Genomic DNA, 22,143 nt, shown 5'->3' with positions numbered 1-22,143 from the left:
CCTCTAATTTGGTATTTAGTATGTTTCTTTTTAGTCAACTTAATTCTGAATAAATTAAGAATGTATGATATATTTGCAAATGTACAAATAGAATTATTTTATTATCAAAATGAACGATTTACCATGTTACTCAACTTTTTTCCCCACAAAAGCTTTCCTGCTCAAACTATTGTTCAAAAGCTTGGAGACGGTTGTTTGTGCTAATGCTATTGTTAATAAGTACTCTACTATTTAATATATAAATACATTCAGTGTGAAGTGTGTTTGGTTTCTACTGTATTTAATATAGCGGACATAAGTTTACACATCCCTGATTAAAAGCATTTCTTTTCTGTGATGTATAAAAAAAAATAGACCAAGATAAATCCACAATTAATGTGACTTATTGTATAACTTGTCAATCAAAAATATTTTCTTTTCTTCTTTTTTTTTTGCAAGATGGAAAGGAAAATAAACAACATCCACTAATTGGGATATGGTTGTGATTAGAATTCGCAAATCACGTTCAATCTCAAACTAAAAAGGAGTCAGTATACGCCCGCCCCCATTTGTGGCTAAAGTACATGTTATAGTAAGCGTTCCCGACATTTTTTTATTTTTTTTCCTTTGTAGCAGAAGCCTGAAGATTTTATTCTAAGCTTCAGCCTTCTGCGACAAAGCCAAAAAAAATAAAAATGTCAGAAACAGCTAACTAGCTAGCTAACAATTGATTGGTCTCTTTTTTCTTTTTCCTTTTTTTTTCTTTTTTTAAATGGCCCAAAGTGTGGCATTTGAACAGGGGTGTGTTGACTTTTTATATCAACGGTATATAACACAATCGGCATCCATAATAGAAATGTTCACTCACGGCCACCTGGCCGTGACTTTTACAGAGCGACCGTCCTGTGCGCACAAGCTTATTGAGGCCTTCGAAAAGGGCAGTGCAGAAGCTTGTTATCACACAAATAGCTGGAGAGCGGCGCCAAAGTGACAGATGACCTCGCGCGAAGACTTCTCTACTTATTCACAACGCCGCAGCTCAACAGAGCCGCATTGTGCATTCCCGCTGTGTACGCGCTCACGTGTAAAATGGTGGCGTAATGGAACACTGAAGGACCACAGAAGGAATGTAGGCGTTGTTGCCAGCATGAGGGATGTATAATACACGCTTCCTCTTCATCATGGGCTTATTGTCTAAGTAAGTGTCATCATCATCATCATCACGGCCATCATTGGCCCTGGGATGCTCACTTACTCTAATTTAAGCACCGTTGCCACTTTATCTTGATTCTTCCCGTTTTAAAGACGAGTGATTGCACGGCAGCTTTGATTAGAACTTATTGTACTGTAATGGCAAAATTGCAGGCTAGGGACGTCATCACCGCCTATAGCGCGCGCTAATGAATGGCGGAACTAAATGAAATCCATCAAACAAGCTGTCAGATGGTAATGATGTCTCACACCCTGTGGACTGGCTACCTTGAGACTAAGGTCTTTTCTTTAGACACAGCTCGCTTGTAAGGATTACAGGCTGTGATAATTAACCGGACGTCTTTATTGATGATCAGGTAGCAGCCTGTCAGTTTTCTAAAAATGTGGCTATACTCCACTATAATAAAATGGGGACATTACATTGGTTATGTTCAGGATGTTAACACGTATAGTGCAGAAAACTTTGGGTCACTTGTTGTGGTCTTGTCAGGGCTGGACTGTCATGTGCTGGAGGTTGGATAACTCTTTATTTACACAATTTGACTAAACGAAAAACAACGAGAATGCACTGAGAGGTTGTATTCAAGAACTTCTACTTTAAGATTCCCTTCCAAATATTTAGGCTCCATGTTTTGTCACGGATACGGGAAGAACAACAGAATGATATGTGTATCCGGCCGTTTTAAGAGGAAGTCAACCAAAAAATATTTTTGACAATAATGTGTTCTATGCAGCCACACTGGTCTAAATATGGCATTCTGGTTAATATTGCATTAGAGAAATATGAGTTAAGCAGCAAAATTCAGCCGTTTTTATCCCTTTTAGGGGGCGGCCATTTTGCTACTTGCTTTCGACTGAAGATGACATGTTTGCTCACATCTCAGGTAACAACCAATCACAGCTCAGCTTCAGAAGACAGGTGAGCTGTGATTGGTCGTTTCCTGAGCCCTGAGCAACTGTGATGTCATCCTCAGTCGACGGAAAGTTGAAAAATGGCCGCCCCCTGAGATGGACAAAAATGGCTGGATTTTGCTTCATAACTCATATTCCACAAATGTAATGCTAATCAGAATGTCATGTTCAGACTAGCGAGGTCGCATATAACATATTGTTGTCAAGAAATATTTAAGGTTGACTTCTACATTAATCATAAAAATATGTGAGCAGGGTCACTGACAACTTCCCCAGCTGAATAGTGAGCAAACATGGTGGCGTGTAAGCGTAAGCGTAAGATGGATGATGTAAAGGAAAAATGGGGGGCAAGGTGGCCCAACTGGGACATTTTCAAAGGGAGATGGATGGAGGTGGCAAGCAGGGAGTAAACATTCCCCTCCAGCGATCACGCGACTCCGCATCCATCATCTATTCTCTCCCCCTCACCTCCAATTTTGATCTCAACTTCCATTAGCCGCCCCGCCCAACTCCTCTCACGTGCGGATGAGATTCAGCAGTTTCTTAAGCGCACGTCGTGTCGCGCACCTCGCGATCCATCTTGTGCCTCATCCGCAGCGAGCGCGCTGGCAGGGAGCATGTGCAAGGAGCCGCGTGGGCGCCTGTGGGTGTGCGGTGTGGGTGGTGGCGAGAAACCGCTTTGCACGAGTACGATTTGAAAATCTGACACAGGGAGCATGTTGTTGCTGAAGCGCACGTAGAGTCAAGATTGTTTTTATAGGTGGAAAAAAATGTGGAACATGAACCACTTCAGTAGGCTTCATAGCTGGAAAACTATTCTTTCTCTTTGTTTTTTTTCCTTATGTGACAAAATAAATATGAACAACCAGAACTCTCATTTTTGGGACAAGGGTGGCAGTGCCCCACCCTCTCCAGCAGATTGTGCTGTTTTAATTTCTAAAATGTACTACAGGGAGTCCGACTCCTCCCCAATCCTTTTTGGATGTTTTTCTTATGACCTTCATGTGTGCAGCATGACACTTTCTGCTCCTGCCAACTCTCTATCCATGGGCACAATGCCATCAACCCCTTGTTGTCATGCAAACAGCAGAGAATTTGGGAATATTTTGCATTGATCAATGAAGAAGTTGTGATTGAGCCAACATCCTTGCCAATGTTCATCGACCCAATCACTTTTTTTCCTTCCTTCTTTTTTAATCATTTTCTACCCGGCTACAAGTGACCACACAAAAATTTGAAACAAACAAAATCAATTGTTTGGCGATTTGCTGCATTACCAAAGTTTGTTTGTTTGTTTGTTTATTTATTTATTTATTTATTTATTTATTTATTTAACCTTTATCCAAGTCCTGATAACAGATTCTCATTTACATTGCTGACATTGCTAAGTGGTAGATTGTCCAGCATTAAAAAAATAAAAATAAAATAAAATGTGTGTGTGTGTGTGTATATATATATATATATATATATATATATATATATATATATATATTATAATATCTTGTACAAATTTTTCATGATTGAAAGTTCTAAGGTGTCTTAATAAAAGGTGGAATTTATATATTAAAATAACTTGATAAAATTAGCCCACACTTGCGCCCTGAATCTAAAAAAAGTGTAAAAAAAAAAAAGTGTAAAAAAAAAAAAAGTGTTATTGTTTAGACATTTTTGTCCAATTATCACTTGAAAATGGCAAGTAGCTGCTAAGCCAAGTCTAGTCTGCCAACTAACTTGTGGGAGCAATAATTGTGTAGGTTAATGACTCTCGCATAGGCACATTTCCGTAATGTGTCCCCTTGAAACATAGATGAACTCATATATATTTTTGTGGTCACTTGTTGCTGGGCAGTATTCATACGTCTCAATAATCTTCACACTGGATTTTGGTTCAAATTTTGGACTATACTTCTGTTTAAATACAGCATGAAATTCAGAGCTGTTTGACCACCAAACTATTTACCTTTTGTTTAAAGATTACGCAGTAAGTTTATTTGTCCGCTGTAAGAAATCAAGTGGAAAGGAAATCAATGTGATCTGTTGGATCTGTTGATGTAGTTCTGACGGGAGAATCGCCACTGCATTGTAGCAGTGGCCATCACCGCATTGGGGGCCTGCCAGGCATGCTGCTGCCCACCTGCTGGCTGCGTGCCGTTAGCGCCGCGAGAAGAATTGAGTGAGATCATGAAGGCCTTGATCGATTGTCTCACTGCGGACATCGGGAATCCCTAAAACAGCCGTGAGTCAGCGTGTTGCATGCGCAATCATCCCGTTGGCTTCCTTTCCTTCCTTTGTTCGCTCGCTTTCCCATCTTGCCTAAATGTCAACTTCTGGTGTCGCACAGAATCAAAGCTTTCTCCTCGCCTCCCCCGTTTGTGGTGACATTTCACAGTTTAACAATGAAAAATCCATAATAGAAGGAACAGATGACAAGTTTCTCAGGCCTCAGTAAACCGTATTACGCAGCGACAATGCCTTCCATCCTTGTGAGTGTGGAGTTGCTTGGCACGCTGACGATGTGACAATTATCCCCATCACTGGGCGGAACCAGAATTTCAGATTGAATACTGAGTATGTTTTCTTGAGTTGAATATGCACTTCAGTCGGGGGGAAAAAAATGAAGGAAAATAGTAACAAGAGCCCTTTAAGTGGCAATGACATATTCAAATTAGGGCTGTCAAAATTAAAGCGTTAATTCAGGAGATTAATTTTTTAATTTTTAAGAATTGTCTGAGTCCATTTTGATCATTTGTTTAACATTTGTATTTTACAGAAGAATTATTCTATTCAAGGCTCTAAGAATGCTATTAGAACAGTCTTTGATTGTAAATATACTTTCTATTTGATGTTTTTATATTAACTCCACGATTTTACTCTAGTAAATATCTGTTACATGCTTTGAAGAAAAAAGTAGAAACAAAAATAGAAAAGAATGTGATTAATCACAATTAATTGTAACTGGAAAACTCTACAGTGTATAAATTAAAACTAATAATGTCCCATTTCTGAAATTTTAAGCATTACTATTTGTAATACAATGTTTACTTACTGCATTTCTCGTTAATTTAATTGTTTTAAAATGTGGAAATGCATCTAATTAAACATAAATTAAAAAATCTAAAAATAAGGTACGGTTTTGTTAAAATTACAGTTTAAAAACTGTACTTTATGGAACAAGTAATTTTTTGTTATTTCACAGTATTTTTCTGGTGCCCGAGCTGCTTTTAATTTACGATTTTTTTCCCCCCACAGTGATATGAAAAACTGTGCAATTACTTAAATTAATTAATTAAACAACTAATAATATCCTTTTTTTTTCTTTTTTTTTTTTTTTTACATTTTTACAGTGTATGAAAAACTGTGCAATTAATTAAAACCAACTAATATTATCCTTTTTTTTTTTTACAGTGTATGGAAAATTGTGCAATTATTATTATTATTATTATTATTATTTCATTCAAATATAACCTCAAGCAGATACGATGCATAGATCACGTTGGAGCGTGACACAGTCCCATCTGTTCTTACAATGACAACTGAGTGGAGGGTCAAAATCAGAGGTGAGGAGCAGTGGCTTGAGCCCATGGCACGCAAGCAGCAATGATGGACAGCGTGCCTTCAAAAGTTTGTCAAGTGTTGCGAGCAGGTGCACCAGACTGGAAGTGCACTTTTCATCTCAGGTGGAACACTTCTCCATTAATAGTGTAGTGGATGTCACCACAATGTGTCACACTGGACACTTTCTACATTTTCTCCTGCATTCTATGTGTATATTTTATGTCAAAAAATTCGAAGCAATGCTTGGGGCTTTATTTTTGTAGACAGGTGTACGTGCGCGTAAAAACGGATACATATTAATTTTCGTGCTGGGGCAAGTCTTGTTTGGCGTATTTTACCGCATCTTCAATTTGGTGACAAAAAGGAGATAATATTATAGACTCTGTAAAACCAGGTCTAATTAGTGGTGCAGGCACAGACAGATTCGGCACCCCACAGGCATGTGTGGTTGATTATGAATGTCTATTTCATTCATAAATGAGACAATCCCTGAATCACTGTAAAATCATCCATCCATTTGCTACATCACTTGTCCTGTTTAGGGTTGTGGGAGACCTGGAGCCTCCACTACACAGGAATGACTAAGCCGAGATCTAACTTGTGCACCGTGTTGTCCCAACAACAAATGTATTGTTCTGATTAAAACATGATGTTCTGTACACAAAAATAATTAACTCTGTGATTAGAAAAATCATTGTGCTGTTGATTGCACACTCTTACTATGTAAAATAAAAATAAAAATAAAAGCAAAGACAAGAAATACGATGCAAACACACTGATACAAAGTCAACACAACAACATGCCAAAGTTGTTGATGTGTTGATAACGATCTTATTATCAAGCACTCCTTGATTGCTTTGATGAATCTGTTTTAATTCTGACCTTTCATCACACTTCTTACTCCTACGCTCCTGATTGAATAATGAGGTCCTCAGCAGGCATCGGCGGAGCTTGCCGAGGACCTTTTAATTTCAGTCTAAACAGAAACATCTAACGTGCAGGCTCGGGTCCCTCCGGACCAAGACTGAGAAGCACTTTGAAGAATTGCACGTGTGCACATCCTCTCTTTATCTGACCTAACGTTCAGTCAGTGCATTCGTGTATACAAGTGCACATGTAAATTTTATCTGGATGCAATCTGCCAAAAAGAAGCACCTCAAATGAAATAAGGCCTTTTCAGACTTGTGTGATTGCCTCAATTTCCCATATCTGACAATCGTGTAGGTCTTCTTTCTTTAGACAATAAAATAGTTGCGAATGGATCCATAGTGGTAGTGGAGTCCATTTTATTTTTGCTTCACAACACAAATGATTGATCAATTCCCATCCGTAGCTGTCAACATGCGCGGTTCTTTACTTTGTTCTCTGTGCCAAGAAGAAAAATGGCTACATTTTGTCTTTAGTTGTGCAGAAGCAATTATGTCTCTGGCAAGAAACAAGTCGCAGTCACACACACGCACGTCGCACACACAAAAACACTATGTATGTGATTGGATGGAGTGCACACAGCACATGCTGCATGGAGGTTTTGCATGAGGAAAGCATGAGGTAGGCCTTGACAGACATTAACAAGCTGATGCCAATCATGATCCTGTCAACAGGAAGCTACACGTAATATTCACCCTTGACACATTCAGTTGAGAGATTGGATGTAAGAACGGTCAAGAGTGCTCACTCGAGTGCTATGTGAAAGAATCTCTGATTTGTGTGTTGTTTTTTTTTAGATATATCTTACAGTGGCTTAATTTGAACATATTTTAACCCAGTCCAGTATTTTACAACTGTTTGTTTTTATTAATTAATGTATTTATTTTTTCACATGTACCTGTCTTTGGTTGTAGAGAGCGTAGGTTCAGCTCCCATTCAGTGAAAGCGTCACTGTGAGTGATTGTCCGTCTCTGTATGTCGCCTGCAACTGACTGCCGACCACTTCAGGTTGGAATCTGCCTTTTGTCCGAACTCAGCTGCTTGCGACCATGAACAGGTTATTAAAACGGATGGATGTTTTTGGTGCGCTATCTTTTAATTGAATCATGATTTAAATAGTTTGTATTTTCTTATATTTAAGCACAGTGGTAATGTTGAAACTGTATGTAACAATACTGTGGCTCAGCGGAACATAGATCTGACTGTCATCTGCATAGGTGTGCGAAGAAATACTATGGTTTTCCTAAGATGGAACCCAAGGGCAGTAAATACAATGGAAAAACAGCAGGGGCCCCAACATTGAACCCTGTGGAACACCATACTACAGTGGGACCAACCAATGAGGCTAACAAAAAGTTGTCTGCCAAATAAGAACTAAACAACTCTAGAGTGCTACCACTTTTGCCCACCTGGTGTTGCACATGAGTCTAAAGAATGCTGTGATACACGTTCAAATCCAAGTCAAAAGAAGACACACATACAGTGTCATTAGCCTGGATCTCATTAAAAAAAACTCGTCACAGGGCTACTGTGCTATGCACCACCTTATAACCTGTCTGGAAAACCACATCTACTTCCAGTAAGGGCTTTGACATTTTTGCCCTCAAAGCACGAGTTAACCCAGACATTCTCTTTTGTCTGTGTCCCTTTGAGTCTCTTACCAGCTCATCACACACTACCCAGTGTCCATTATCACAAAACTGGCGTCATTGTTGCACTTAGTCAGTCAGAGAATAGCATCAATTACACTTGTTGAAAGCTTCTTTGATTGCCCGTTTCAACAGTTCTTGTATGTACTAACCGCATCTAATGAGAACCTGATGACGACCTGATGCGCGATGCCACTGCGGATTGCCATGCATTACCTTATTGTCAAGAACATTGTGTCGTTTTTATCAAACAGGTAATCCCTGAACTGTTCAAACAAATCAGTTATAAATGGCGGTGGCGTGAGGTGATAGCTTGTGTCTGAGCAGCTGACAGATGACAGAGTGGGACAAAAGACACTTGTTCAATGTCATTAACTTTGCTGCCTCCTTAGAAACTGATTGCTTAGATGTATATCTTGGTGTCAAGATTCAGTGATTTTTTTCCCTTTTTTTTTTTTTTGCAGGATGGCACACAAGGATTTTCTCTTTTCTTTTTATGGAGATTATATTGAAACAGCAGGAAACATTTGCAGCCTCCAGAACTGTTTTAAAGTTAAGCATTCTTAAGTTGGAATCATTGACGTGTTGTAGTGATTCACTAGCTAGACCAGGGGTGCCCAAGTCCGGTCCTCGAGAGCCCCTATCCAGCCTGTTGACCATGTCTCCCTAATTCAGCACAGCTGAATCTAATGACAGCTAATCAGCAAGCTTGTCAGAAGCCTGATAACGAGCCTGATCACGAATCAGGTGTGTTAGTGGAGAGAAACATGGAAAACAGGCTGGATAGGGGCTCTCAAGGACCGAACTTGGGCACCACTGATCTAGACCATGGGTGCCCAAGTCCGGTCCTCGAGAGCCCCTATCCAGCCTGTTTACCATGTTTCTGTCCACCAACCCACCTGATTCATGGCCAGGGTCGTTATCAGGCTTCTGCAAAGCTTGAGCTGATGAGCTTGATTTTATTCAGCTGCGTTGGAGGAGTGAGACATGGAAAACAGACTGGATAGGGGCTCTCGAGGACCGGACTTGGGCACCTCTGATCTAGACTGTTGCAGGTAGCATGGATTCAGTCCCGACTGTGTGATGGCGTGAATGGGCGTGTGGATGGTTGTCTGTCTCTACTGGCCGAATCAATGTCACTGTTAATTCTCATGGTGGATGAGTTTGGTTTTTTGGGGGGGGGTTTTTCCCCTGACAGCTGTTCTGAATCTAGATTATCCACAGTATGTGTCATCTTTGTAATTGACAAGGTGTAAGCCAGTCTTTTGTCCAGTCTCCCATGACACATGACCATGAAGCAATGCAAAGGACTTAGGATTCTGAAGTAGGGTCTTTTCTCTTTCTGCTTTCAAAACAAACAATATCGTGATCTGTAGTGTCACACTAAATTAACAACACTCACAAGTGTTCATCACAGCCCATCAAATGAGATCCCAGGTAGCTGTGAGGGGACGATAGGGGTGTGTTTGTATGCTCTTGCCCAAGCTCATCAGATCGATGATGCTTAAAATGAATGTTCCAGCAACACTGCAAACCCCGTGGAACCCATTAGTGGATTAAGATGGACCACTGTTCCTCTCGGAGTTCCCCCTTCTGCCTGCAGGTTCCTCCCTCTGGACAAATGGAAGGTGTGAAATGAAACAAAGCGAAAAGGGCACACATGAGGGTGAGAACAGCAATTGTGTTAAAGAAAAGGTCAACAGCGGGGCAAGGCTCAACAATGCAACTGCAACTCTTCATTTACAGAGCAGAGCAGCGTCAGGTGTGGCCAAAAGGCTCCTCTTAGCCCAAGCCAACAACTTTTATTAAGTGCTAAGCAAATGAATTTGACCACCATTCAGTATAGAGTTTATGTGAGTTTATGCTACATACTTATGCATGTAGGGGCCCATATGGTGATCTGATATGATCTTTGGCACCATCTAGCTGTAAACTCATTCAAGTCAAGTCAAGTCAAATAACCCACTATTGATTTCAATAATATGAAAGAAAAAAAAAAAAAAAAGTTCTATAACATCAGTTGTCCACATTTTTCCAAAATATAGTTTTACCAAAAAAAAAAGCTGTAAATCTCATTATTCTTAATTGTAACAAAAGATGCATTCACTTTGAAACACTTTCATTCCCATTAAAACGTTTGTTTCACTGGCATTTAACTCTTTTACTGCCACACGTTATCAAAAAAAAAACCACTTTAATATGACAAAAGCTTTTATCATTCACGTCATCCTTGAAAACGTTTTATTTCATCAGATTTCATCATGTTTCAATGTAATTTCATACACTGGCAGCCCATTGAAAAGGGAGACAATGCTGCCATCTGCTGGCCATAGTTAGTGAGTGTTTTTGATTCCACAACCCATTGACCAGGCATCGCTGCACGTTGCACTGCCCATTGATTTAAAAACAAAAAACAAAAAAAACAAAAACGGAGTTGACGTCATTTGACATTCATGGTGGTTATTTTACTTATCGTTATTAAACGTTTTTGGAGGTCAAAGAGTATTAAAGGAGTTTATAATGCTGGATGGTCTCTTTATGACAGGTTCACCACTGTATTTTCTTCAGCCAGAGAATTCAGCCAGCATGAATCTTTATGCAAAACAGTCTGTCTCTTCCAGTAAACCAAAATGGGAGCAGAGCAAGATGGGATGTGAGGGGCGCAGGAAAGTGAAGGAGGGGGAAGGGCTGTGAAAAGCTGGTCTTTTTCTGATAGGTTTGTTTATGTGCCACTGTCTGCGGATCAGTGATCCATTCGTCTTCATTACGTCCCCCTGTGAGAACTATTAACTGCTGCCACCCTCAGTCGGGTGCCTGCGATGTTGACATTCACCACACAGTCTCACAGCAATCCTGCTGCCTCTTCTAAAGAAGGTTGAAGTTGACAGTTTGATGCTGCTTGTGGGATTGGAAAGTATTTAAAATGATGGTTTTGTATTGGCATATGCCGGGTTCGAATCAGCTTTCATTCTCATCACAGGCTGAGTTGTATGTGGTATCCGGCTGAAAGATGCCAGGTAGTAGCAAGTGTTCTTGCGGGTCTCCATTCTGTGGACCACACACACGCTTTCTGACCCATTTAATGTATATTGCATAATCCAGCATCCGCCTACTCAGCCTAAGCAGAATGTTACATTATATTCAACACACAATTGAAAGTATTTTCATAAGAGACGTTCAAACTTGTGTCTCTTTTGTAAATCTATTAACTGCTCAATGATCCCATGCTAATGCTCTCAAATCAAGACTCTCTGGAGTGTTTCCCAACCTTTAGTGAGCCAAGGAACATATTTTACATGAGAAAAATTTCACGGCACATCACCAAAGAAAAACGCAAAGTATTTACACTGAAAAAAATATGATCTTGTTTCAATTTACTGACAAATATACCCTCTTGGTATGAAATCTGGGCTTGTTACAGTATCTGGACTCTGATTGGCAAAAGGTGGATACAGAGGTTAATTCTACATTCTGCCATCTACTGGAACAGTAATCGATCTGCTTTTCGTTATACGTTGCTGGCATACTATAGATAAACAAAGATACATTGAAGTTAAAAAAATAATCATTATTAGCCTCATTCAAGTGCCATTGATGACTATAGTCGTCAAAAGTCCATTTGAACTCTTTTCCTACCGTCAACGTTACTTCACGTTAACGGAAGTCCCAACGAGTACTGCCATCAACGGTAATTGGCGTCAACTGCTTTATTTTGTTCAAATGGGCAGCGCAATGTCTTCGGCAGTTCTGGTTTCATGAATGAGCTGACTAAATAAAAAAATTAAAAAAAACAGCCACTAACTACTGCCAGCAGATGGCAGCATTGTATCTATTTTCAATGGGATCAAAGCAATTGAAACAAGATGACAACATGACGGATCTTGGAAAATACATTTTCAAGGATGTCGTGAATGATCAAAGCGTTTGTCACATTAAATCTAATTCACAGTATCACAAAACAAAAAAATATTCGTGTCAAAGTCACTGTTGTGCACAAAATGTATCATCACATAAAGCTTGTCCTTCTTATTTTTTACATTATAGCTTGGTGATTACTAAAGAAAGGAATAAGATAGAATCATACTTTTTTTCTAATAAGAGAATGGAATGCAATCTTTCATATGCAATCCACCATGTTTACATCATCAGAGCACACAATATTCTGTTTACCTTGATGAGTGAAAATGCTCAAAATCGGCTGGCACTCTGAGTTGTTTTTTTGGAAAACGTTTGGCAGCAAAGCAGTTAACCGTGTTGGTGGTGAGCCAGTGAATAAGATAAGTGAAAATGGATAATCTCCCGAAGCACATCTGATTATCTCTCACACTGCCCAATGATTGGTAATCACTGCTCTCGATCCTCGGTCCTCAAAAACAGCTCGACTGCGCCACATGACTCCAATCAACCGTCACTTTCACCTCGCTACATCAGCTCAAAGCCCGTCTCCAGTTGACAAGTTTGAGTTGAACAGGAAATATGGCACAATTTAACACCTCTAATCTTTCTCCTGTCCTTTTGTTTTGTTCACAGAACACCACCCTGACCCCCTCTATCTTCATCGATGACGATGAATTGGCGTGGTAGCCGCTGTTGCTATGTGTAAAGGAGTACCGTGGCACCAATGGAGACCGAAGGCTATCGTGACCTCCCGGAGACCAGCGATGGTCAGGGGGTAGGCCTCCTGGATGGACGGGGTGGGGGTGGGGTGGAGGAGGACTGGAGCGCCCCATATCCTCTCGGCTTCCAGGTGTCTTTGACCACAGTGCTGATCCTAGAGCTGGTACTGGGCTTCAGCAGCAACTTGACTGTACTTGTGCTGTACTGCGCCCAGTCCAACCTGGTGGATTCGGTCAGTAACCTTGTCACCGTCAATCTCCACGTCCTGGACATACTGGTGTGTGTGCTGTGTCTGCCGCTGACAGTGGCTGTCATCCTGTTGCCGGCCAATGGAAGTGGCGTCGGGAGCTTGGCCACCTTGTGCTGCTTTCACGAAGCCTGTGTCACGTTCACCAGTGTGGCCACAGCTGTTAATGTTCTGGTGATCAGTCTGGACCGTTACGACATCTCTGTCCGTCCGGCTAGTCGCCTCCTGAACCCTCGCCGTGCCGGACTGCTCCTGGCGGCGGTGTGGGCCGTCTCTCTGGCCGTCTTCTTCCTGCCTTTCCTTGAGGGTGACTTCTTCTCCTCAAGAGCCGAGGACAGTGAGGATGAGGAGCCAGGGGACCTGAACACGGATTTTCAGTCCATTACAGGACCCACGACACTTTTCTCTTCTTTTCCACCTTCCGTTTTACCCTCAACGCACCCTTCCTCCCCGTCACACCACCTTTCGCCAGTATGGCAGAACAGAACACTGCTATGCGTTGGGGGGCAAGGCTACTACACAGGAATGGCGATGTACTACCACCTGTTACTACAAGTACCTTGCTTCTTCATCGCTGTGGTCGTCATGCTGTTCACCTACTCGCGCATCCTACAGGCACTCAACATTCGAATAGGTTCCCACATGATGAGGAGTAACCGTACAAAGGACTCGACCTGCAGGATACGCTGCAGGAGGACGAAGAAGAAGGACCTCAGCTTGCCAACGGAGGTCGTGTCCGCCAATCAGAATCAGAATCTGTCTCATCCTCCCCTTATTCCGTCTCCCACCCCGACGCCGACATCCCCACCACCACTCTGCTCCATGCCCCAAGGGATATCTGATAGCGGTGCTACGGTCACTACGGTCAGTACGGCTGCCACTACCCCCATCGCCACCACACCTGCTACCCCCGCTTCTCCGACTCCTGCTTCAGGATCCATGCAGGCCCACGCCACCTCCCCACTACCGGCTTCCTCCATGGGGGTCCAAGCCTCGGTTTCCGCGATCATTGCCTTGAGACGGGCCGTTCGCAGACACAGGGACCGGCGGGAGCGCCAACGTCGTGTCCTTAAAATGTCCCTAATCATTATATCCACCTTCTTGGGCTGCTGGGCTCCATTGTCCGCAGTCAACATTCTGATCCTGTGTATGGGCCCCAGCGACGGTTTGGTACGGATCCGCCTTTGCTTCTTGGCGATGGCTTATGGGACAACAATCTTTCATCCTCTGCTCTATGCTTTCACAAGGCAGAAGCTGCGCCGGGCCCTGAAAACACGAGTCAAGAAAAGGGTCGTGTCCCTTCTGCAGGTGGACCCAGCCCCCATTGGGGGCACAGTTATTCATAACTCCTGGGTTGAGGGGGGCGGCCAGAGGAAGAGTCGCAAGCCCCGAGTGGAGGCCAGCGACGGCACTGATCGATGCCTCACTGAGGCGGTGAGGGAATGAGGCTGGTCTTCAGTGCGTGCGCACTTGTCAAGTCTTTGGAATTTGAGGGATTGTATGCCATTGTCTGTTGATGAATGGTGTGTATATGCTTGCATGTGTGTGAGTTAGTTTACAAAGGACAGATCCCACGACCTCTGGCAGATGAGGAGCCCGGAGGGTCTAAACAAGAGCCACCTTGCTGCACTCCTAATGTAAGCTTAGTCGACCACGTTTAAGTGTCTCCATGGCAGCATATGAACTTAAATGAACACAAGCTGACAATATTCCACAATAGAGTATAAAGGTTGGATGATCGGTTGAAAACTGCTTTTCCAAATTTTACTCTAAAAAGACTATAGTCGGTCCCAGTCTAAACTACATATATATGTTAGTTTTGATCATAGTGCGTTAATCTCATCCCGTTTCATTTAGTCAATTTTTAGTCGACTATAAATCCAACATTATAGTCTTTATTTTAGTCCAAGAAAACATACATTTTATTTGTCTAGTTTTAGTCAACAAAAACTGTCGTTTTAGTCTAGTTTTGGTCAGGATAATTATTTAACCACTCTATTTTATTTTATTTTTTTATACACACAGACCCTTGAGGGATTTTTTCATCTTATATATAATATTTTACTCTCTTCCGGGTGTTTACTCTGTTTGGACTGGCAACGAATATAGTGTCTTTTTCCGAGTAAAATTTACTGTATGAAAATTACTGTGCACATACACTGCACACTGGTCTGCGCTTAGTCATTAAAAAGCACACAAGCATCTATAATATCTACCTGCACATGTATTCTCAGTGAGAACAAATTTTAAGATGTATCTTTTTTCCCTCTTCTTTTCATGCCTTAATTGAGTTCATGATATATGCGCGTGGTGCTGAATGTCCTGTTGTATGTTTACAGAGTAAAGGGTGACACTTGGCACGTTAGTGCAATATTATGGTCAGTAAATGCAAACATTCAGAAGTTTACATTGTGAAATTACCAGCAAACTGGTAGAAAAATGTAAAAATAAAAACAAGATATTCATAATTTAATTTGCAGCACAGCAGAACAGAATTAATTTAAAAGGCATGATTTTTTTTTTCTTCCTAAAATGGATTTGAAAGCCGCATTGGCGATATGGTCCAGGGTGGCTGATAATGATGTGCTTGCGCGCGTGTGTGTGTATTGAAATGAGCGAAGCATTGACCCCCTAAGATGTGAACAAAAAGAATGTGAACACACAATTGTTGGTTTTCTATTTACCGTACTGATAACACAGAGAAGCAATGGGGCTTAACAGCAGGGGCGCTGGGGTTTAACTTTAATTATGTGGCTATCTAATTATGTTGTAACTATGTGTATATGACAGGCCACTCACTGTATCACTTCAGCTTTTCAGTGGAAATCAAAGGGCAATATTTTGTGAACAGTGTCTCAAATGTCTCTGTAGACACAGCAGGTAAACTCACACCTGTGGAGAACTGCTGACAAAGAATAAAATCACATACTGTTCCATTTGAAACTAGATTTGGACTGAACTTTAAAGCGGATGGGCCTTTACCATCTACAGCACTGAGTCCTTGACATATTTACACTGTACCTGTGTTTCTCTATTTCCTCAGGGCTCACATTTACAAACGTGCTGGACATGAAATGACAAAACCAGCCCGCAATCAGCTAACCTATTGTGTGTGTTACAGTAAGTAAAGTTTATGTCACTCCATAGGTAGAAAACACATCAAACTTTGTACAAACTCCTCGAGGCTTGGAAACCACCTCAGGTTTTGGGCTATCTTCTTCACCACACTCTCACTCACTCCTTTTACACTAATGGTGAACCAAACAAAAGTAAAAAATTCTTGTGTGTTCATGTACATTTTTCAGGGATGTAAATATTGAAGTGTCAGATTTGGGTTATAGTCAGTTTTTTTTTTCTCCTTTTTTTTGGTCAAAATCATCTGCCGGACAGAAAGAGAGCCATTGTGATGAAGTGAGCTACTGTAAAGAGATACATGTAATCGTATTTGTGTTATATCTCTATGTGTGTAAACAGTATTGTACATTTATGACCCTGTGTATAGAGACATATTAGTATTGTATAAAAATTTATATTACTGTGTCATTGTATAGAACAGAATCTGTATTAAAATGTAATCTATGAGTTGATCCAACTCAGCTTTGTACGTGTGTTATATTGAATTGTGAGCATTTCATTATTTTTGTTAATTGTAATAGGACGTGCTGTTGAACAAAACCATTCCAGGGCAATAGCTAATCCATTTTCTTGACCGCTTATTCGGGGGGGTGCTGGAGCCTATCTCAGCTGACTTTTGGGCAGTAGGCGGGGTACACCCCAGACAAGTTGTCAGCCAATCACAGGGTACACAAAGGCTAAAGAAAAAGAAAAAGTTGTATTAATATAGATGTGGAAAAAGCAATGCAGAAATGCCCATTGAATATTTTGAATTACTAGTCCAAATTTGACAATGCAAAAATACAATGACTTCAAATTAAGGAGCCGATCATGTTTACATGTTTTGTTTTGTTTTGCTTTCAAGAAGAGGTTTTGTTGCTGTAGTTTCTTGGGAAAACAACAGACGGTCACTGCTGCATCTTTTCATTTTCCCCTGGACCTAAAGCTGTCCCTCCCTGTCAGTGTCTTCTCTTTACTCTCCACATGTATTTGATCCCTAAATTTAGAATTTCTGTCCCAGATACTTGTGGTATTTATGACTGTCATGAACCCTTAGTCGCTGAGTTTATACAGTTCAGATGCGCTTCTTTGTGGATTATTTTTTAGTTTTCTTCCCCTGTACCAAAGCAAATCTCTCTGCGAGCTTTTGTCTGTTCAATGATTTGCCGGATCATACCATCTACGCCCTTCTTCTCATCCACAATTTCCGCTCGTGCTTCTCCTCCTGCTTCTCTGGTGCACCATTCTGCATCTCTCTCATCTCTTATCCACATTTGGGCCTTTCAAAACAAAGTGGGAAACAGCTGCAGTGTCTTGGAAGGAAGGAAAGTCACCTTGAGGGATGAAAGAGACAAAAAAAAAAACAAAAAAAAAACAGAGAGAGAGAGAGAGAGAGAGAGAGGGATTACGAGGGGAGGGGCTGCCGTGCGAGCTGGCATCAGAACATTATATGACTAATAAAGGGACAAGCACTGCATCACTGCAGATTAGCAGTTTGCCATTGCTCTCTGTACAATAGTCTTACATACTGTACCTTATAAAAATGTTGTTAGTAAAATATATGAGGACAGGACACACTTATTATTAGTCATGCTGCCAGTCCCCCGATTGCCACTGAAATAAATAAGAATTTCTACCTAATAAAAATAACAAATGAAAACAACAAGGAAGTCCTTCACACCCCCTTTTTCATGGTGAATGCTCAAAATGATCGTCAAACTTGGACCAAGCCTCGGAATTAACACAAAAAAATGGCAGCTTCAAACCAAAATGGCTAACTTTCTGAGACTTTTTTTTTTTTTTTTTTTTTTTTTACATCCTGTTACGATAGGCATGTCCACCCAATTAATGTAAGTGTCGATGGATGAATAAAATTTGGCCAAAATGGCTTCTAACCAAAAAGGCTGATTTCTTTTTAAATTCCAGCCATGGGCCCTTGAGACTTTTTTTTTGTGCATCATGTAATGATAGACATCCAATTTTGTGCAGATGGGTGAAACTAGTGTCCAGGGGTGATTTCGTCTCATATGTTCCGGCGAGTGCTTGTGGTTGGGTTTAATACATATGTTTTCATAAAGGATATATACATACACACTTGTAAAAATGGGTAGGTTTTCTGGCAATGTTCAGGTCCCTCAGTCGGTGATCGATATACAATGCCATTCCAGCTCTCCTATGTACTGCAGCTAGTATTTTTGCTGCTCTGGCGTCCCCTTGTGTTCAAAAATCAGAACGACGTCACAAGGCCCAGAAAGCTTGAAGTGGTGGGAAAACGCCAAGATTTTCGACATACCGTCACGGTAAGAATGTTATTCCTAATTTTATGCTACGTTGTCTTCAAAATGTTGACCACGTAAATTGTGTTTATCATTACCAAGAGAAACAATCGTTTGCTTGCTTGGCATGGTATGAGTTCAATTACCTTAATTGCGAACAAGTGACGTATGCCGAAATAGCTCAGTTGGGAGAGCGTTAGACTGAAGATCTAAAGGTCCCTGGTTCGATCCCGGGTTTCGGCATATGGGAATACAACGTTTTTTCTTCTTTTCCTTTTTTATTTATTTATTTATTTATTTATTTATTTATTTATTTATTTATTTTTTTACCAGAAGAAATATCAACGACATCCATTGTGAAATTGGAAGACGTGTTTGCGTCATGACATGTTTACGTTTTGAGTAGGTGTGCTGTGCGCACAACAGAAGTACCTACTTATGCATTGCCTTAAAATGATACCTGGATTATTGTGATATTTAACTTTTTTTGTATCTTCCTTTACGTTATATTTAGTTGTTGTTTTTTAGACGTGCGTAAAAGAAAAATATCATTAATGCCCAAACACAGTCATCTCCAGGGGGCGACCTTGTCCAACAAACCAGTGGAGTGTCTCCCTCCCGAGCTTGTAAACAGGCAGTTCAATGTTAAGGCAGCGTGTTTACGTTAGTGTAAGTTTTAAACAACGATTGGAACCATAAATATAAGTTTTATTTTCTCAAATAGTGTACTTTACTACCAGTCACGAATGTGGTGTTAATCAACCACGTCATGCAATCGGTTAAACCAATAGAAAATACATAATAGAAATAGAATAATAACATAATAGAAAAACATAAAGACAAACAAAAATGTCAGACAAAGCAACAATACTAAAATGCAAATGAATGTGTTTCTGTTTGACCTTTTTATTTTTTTTTTATTTTTTTTTTTGGTCCACCTATTTTAACACAAAAACCACAGTAGCCTATTGTTTTGTTGAATGCAACAGGTGGATACACGGGTTTATTGCACCATCGATCGGAAAAGCATTCACAGTAATTTTTCTGCCTGCCATTGTACGTCACTGGCAATGAACAAAGATCTAATTAATGAAAAATACTTTTCAGGCAAATTTAGTGGAACTGGATAATTTCCTGCAGCACCCTAGTTGGGAATCACAGCATCAATCCCATAAACAGTTTATTTTAGTGTGCATGTATTAACATGAAACATCAAGTCACATTATGCTTTATGACAGTGATTCTCAAAATGTGTGTACATTGACTACCACGTAGTGGTATGCAGGTTACAGTTTTTTTGTTTTTAAACCCAGCACGATACATTTGTTGAGCACAGTTCAGTATTAACCTTTTAATCAAGTACAACTCACTTGCATTCTAGAAATTGTACAAGTATTTTTGAGGTGTTACTGGGTATAAAAAGTTTGAGAATTATTGCTCTATACATTAAAAGAGGGACTTTGGTTTAACTGCTGCATGGTGTGATAGCAAAACGTGCTTGAATAAGGAACGTCTCACTTCAAGCAGTATACAAACTGTCCACAGAGAATTCAATCTTTGGCACGTTCGGAGTTTTGGCCACAATTTGACAAGAACAAGCTCTCTGTTATTGTGCAATCATTCTGATGCAACATTCAACGTATGGCATAGCTGCTTCGTGATTAAAAAAATATTGTGCACAATTCTACTTACCACTTTGATATATGTTATCATCCATCCATCCATCCATCCATCTTCTTGATCGCTTATTCTATATATTATTATTATTATTATTATTATTATTATTATTATTATTATTAAACTGTAGTTTTAAAAGTGGTCTTCTGTGGCACAAGCAATTACTCAATTTGATATTATTGGTCCAAATGTTAAATGTTCTGCCACTGTAACCTGTGTGTCCATCTGTTGCAATAAGCGAAGTGCGCATCTCGAATTCAAGGTGCATTGTGGGTAGGCGAAACTACCAAACGGTCATTGAAAATGAATTGGATCCGATGGAATCGGCTCTGGTAGAAACGTTTCCACGGCTGGAAAGTTGCTGTTTTTTTATTAACGTGCATAGCATGTGGTTTACTGACATTGGGTAAGTTGACTTGAAAGTTTTAAAGTGTACATTTAGGCAAAGATTGTCACCACTCTAATCTCCGCCATTCAAATTGATAGGGTAGTTAGTAGCCTCGTTTTTTTTTCCCTCGCGCATGCGCAAACTTAATGCAGACAGAATAAGTTAAGGATTTTTTTTGCAAGTACATCGGGTTTGTATTCTACAAAACAGGTCATGATTTTGCACTTACTAAGTAAATATATGAGCAAATTCAGACAAGATCGTCATTATTCCAGTATACTGTATACAGTATACAGTATACAGATCGTGTTGTGACATTTATGCTAGGTGGTATGCTGTGATGATGAAATGAAATGGAAAGTATGTGCCTTGGCTCTGTAAGGGTTAGGAAACATTAGTCTACAGTAGCTATTAGCACCATCAGGCGCCATGCAAGGTAAGCTATACTGATAATTTGATCTACACAAACCATATATGGGTATCTTGTTATTATATAAGAGCTTTACATCGCATGCCAACGGTGCACATCAGAAATTTTTAGTATCTCCTTACTAACTGACACTGCTCCTAGATTTTACACCTGTGTCGCTCTGTCTGTATAGATACTTGACTACTACAGTGACCCTGTAAAACACAAATGTGTCTTGTGAATTTGACAAACCACAGAGAAGAGTGTTGTAAACAAAACAACCTTGCCAGATATGTAGAACACTAGAGGTGGGAATCTTGGGGCACCTCACGATTCGATTGCGATTACGATTCGGAGGCTACGATTCGATTATAAAACGATTATTGATTTCCCCCCCCAGGCAGCAGAAAAAAAACAATGTATTTTGGTGCTTTTAATGTTTCGTACATTAGTTACAAAAATAGTACAAAAGTCCTCTCAGGCCTAAATAAACTACTATTTCAGTATCAAGTTAACAGTTCAAAACAGTAAATAAAATACTCAAGTCCTCATTCTGTAACAACAGCTTTTAAGTATATTCAGTCTTCAACAGAATAAAACATAGCATTGAGCAAAAATATATTATTTTTATCCACTCAAAAGTGCACTGAGGTATAAATGAAAGACAATGTGAACTACTACTTCAATACAAATGCCTAAAAAAAAAAAGAAGTGCTTTCCTGCTTTTTAAATTGTGTAAAGATGAACATGTAAACATTAAAGTTTCTCAGAGGTACAAAAAAAAAAAACCCTCAAGTGCTTTTCTGCTTTTTAACTTGTGTAAACATGAACGTGTAAACATTAAAGGGATCGTTCGGCTTTTTTAACATGAATCTCAATTTGATCCTCACCTCCCGTGTGTGCGATCAGCACTGACTTCGGCGTTGGACGAGAGGAAAATAGTCCAGCAAGCTGGCTGGGGTCTCGGAAATAAAGCGTTTTTCTTCTAAAAACTATTTGTTTTCAAAAGCGTGATACATTTCCATCACAATACTCTTTTCTGAATAAAGTCAGACGCCATTACCGCCAGCCACTACTTTTCTGTTCGTTCGTTCGCATCACTGCGCGGCGCCCTGTAGAACGCTAACCGACGCACTGCAGCCAGCTAGCTGATACTTCCGCCTGAAGTTGTTTGCCTTTTC

The 22,143-nt window shown here is 40.3% G+C and overlaps 1 protein-coding gene and 1 non-coding gene across 4 annotated transcripts in view; both read left to right on the top strand.

The window, feature by feature from the left end:
* The window catches only part of LOC144024549 (G-protein coupled receptor 22-like), a 35,497-nt gene extending 18,704 nt beyond the window's left edge, over positions 1-16,793 (top strand). The window contains exons 1-2 of one of the 3 annotated variants that reach the window (XM_077530932.1): positions 9,217-9,289; positions 12,765-16,793. In XM_077530932.1, the coding sequence (XP_077387058.1) occupies positions 12,856-14,544 (1,689 nt within the window). In that variant the 5' untranslated portion in view covers positions 9,217-9,289; positions 12,765-12,855 and the 3' untranslated portion in view covers positions 14,545-16,793. Of the gene's footprint in view, positions 1-9,216; positions 9,290-12,764 lie in introns of those variants that run through there. The other 2 variants (XM_077530933.1, XM_077530931.1) reach the window with 2 other exon arrangements.
* A 1,865-nt stretch (positions 16,794-18,658) lies between these two features.
* Positions 18,659-18,731, top strand: trnaf-gaa (transfer RNA phenylalanine (anticodon GAA)). The gene has a single exon. It is a non-coding gene; the product is annotated as a tRNA-Phe (tRNA).
* Positions 18,732-22,143: the final 3,412 nt, after the last annotated feature.

This window comes from Festucalex cinctus, chromosome 8 (genome assembly GCF_051991245.1).
Source record: "Festucalex cinctus isolate MCC-2025b chromosome 8, RoL_Fcin_1.0, whole genome shotgun sequence".
Classification (NCBI taxonomy): Eukaryota; Metazoa; Chordata; class Actinopteri; order Syngnathiformes; family Syngnathidae; genus Festucalex; species Festucalex cinctus.
The sequence above is the reverse complement of the archived record's forward strand: the minus strand, read 5'-3'. Positions and strand labels throughout refer to the sequence as shown.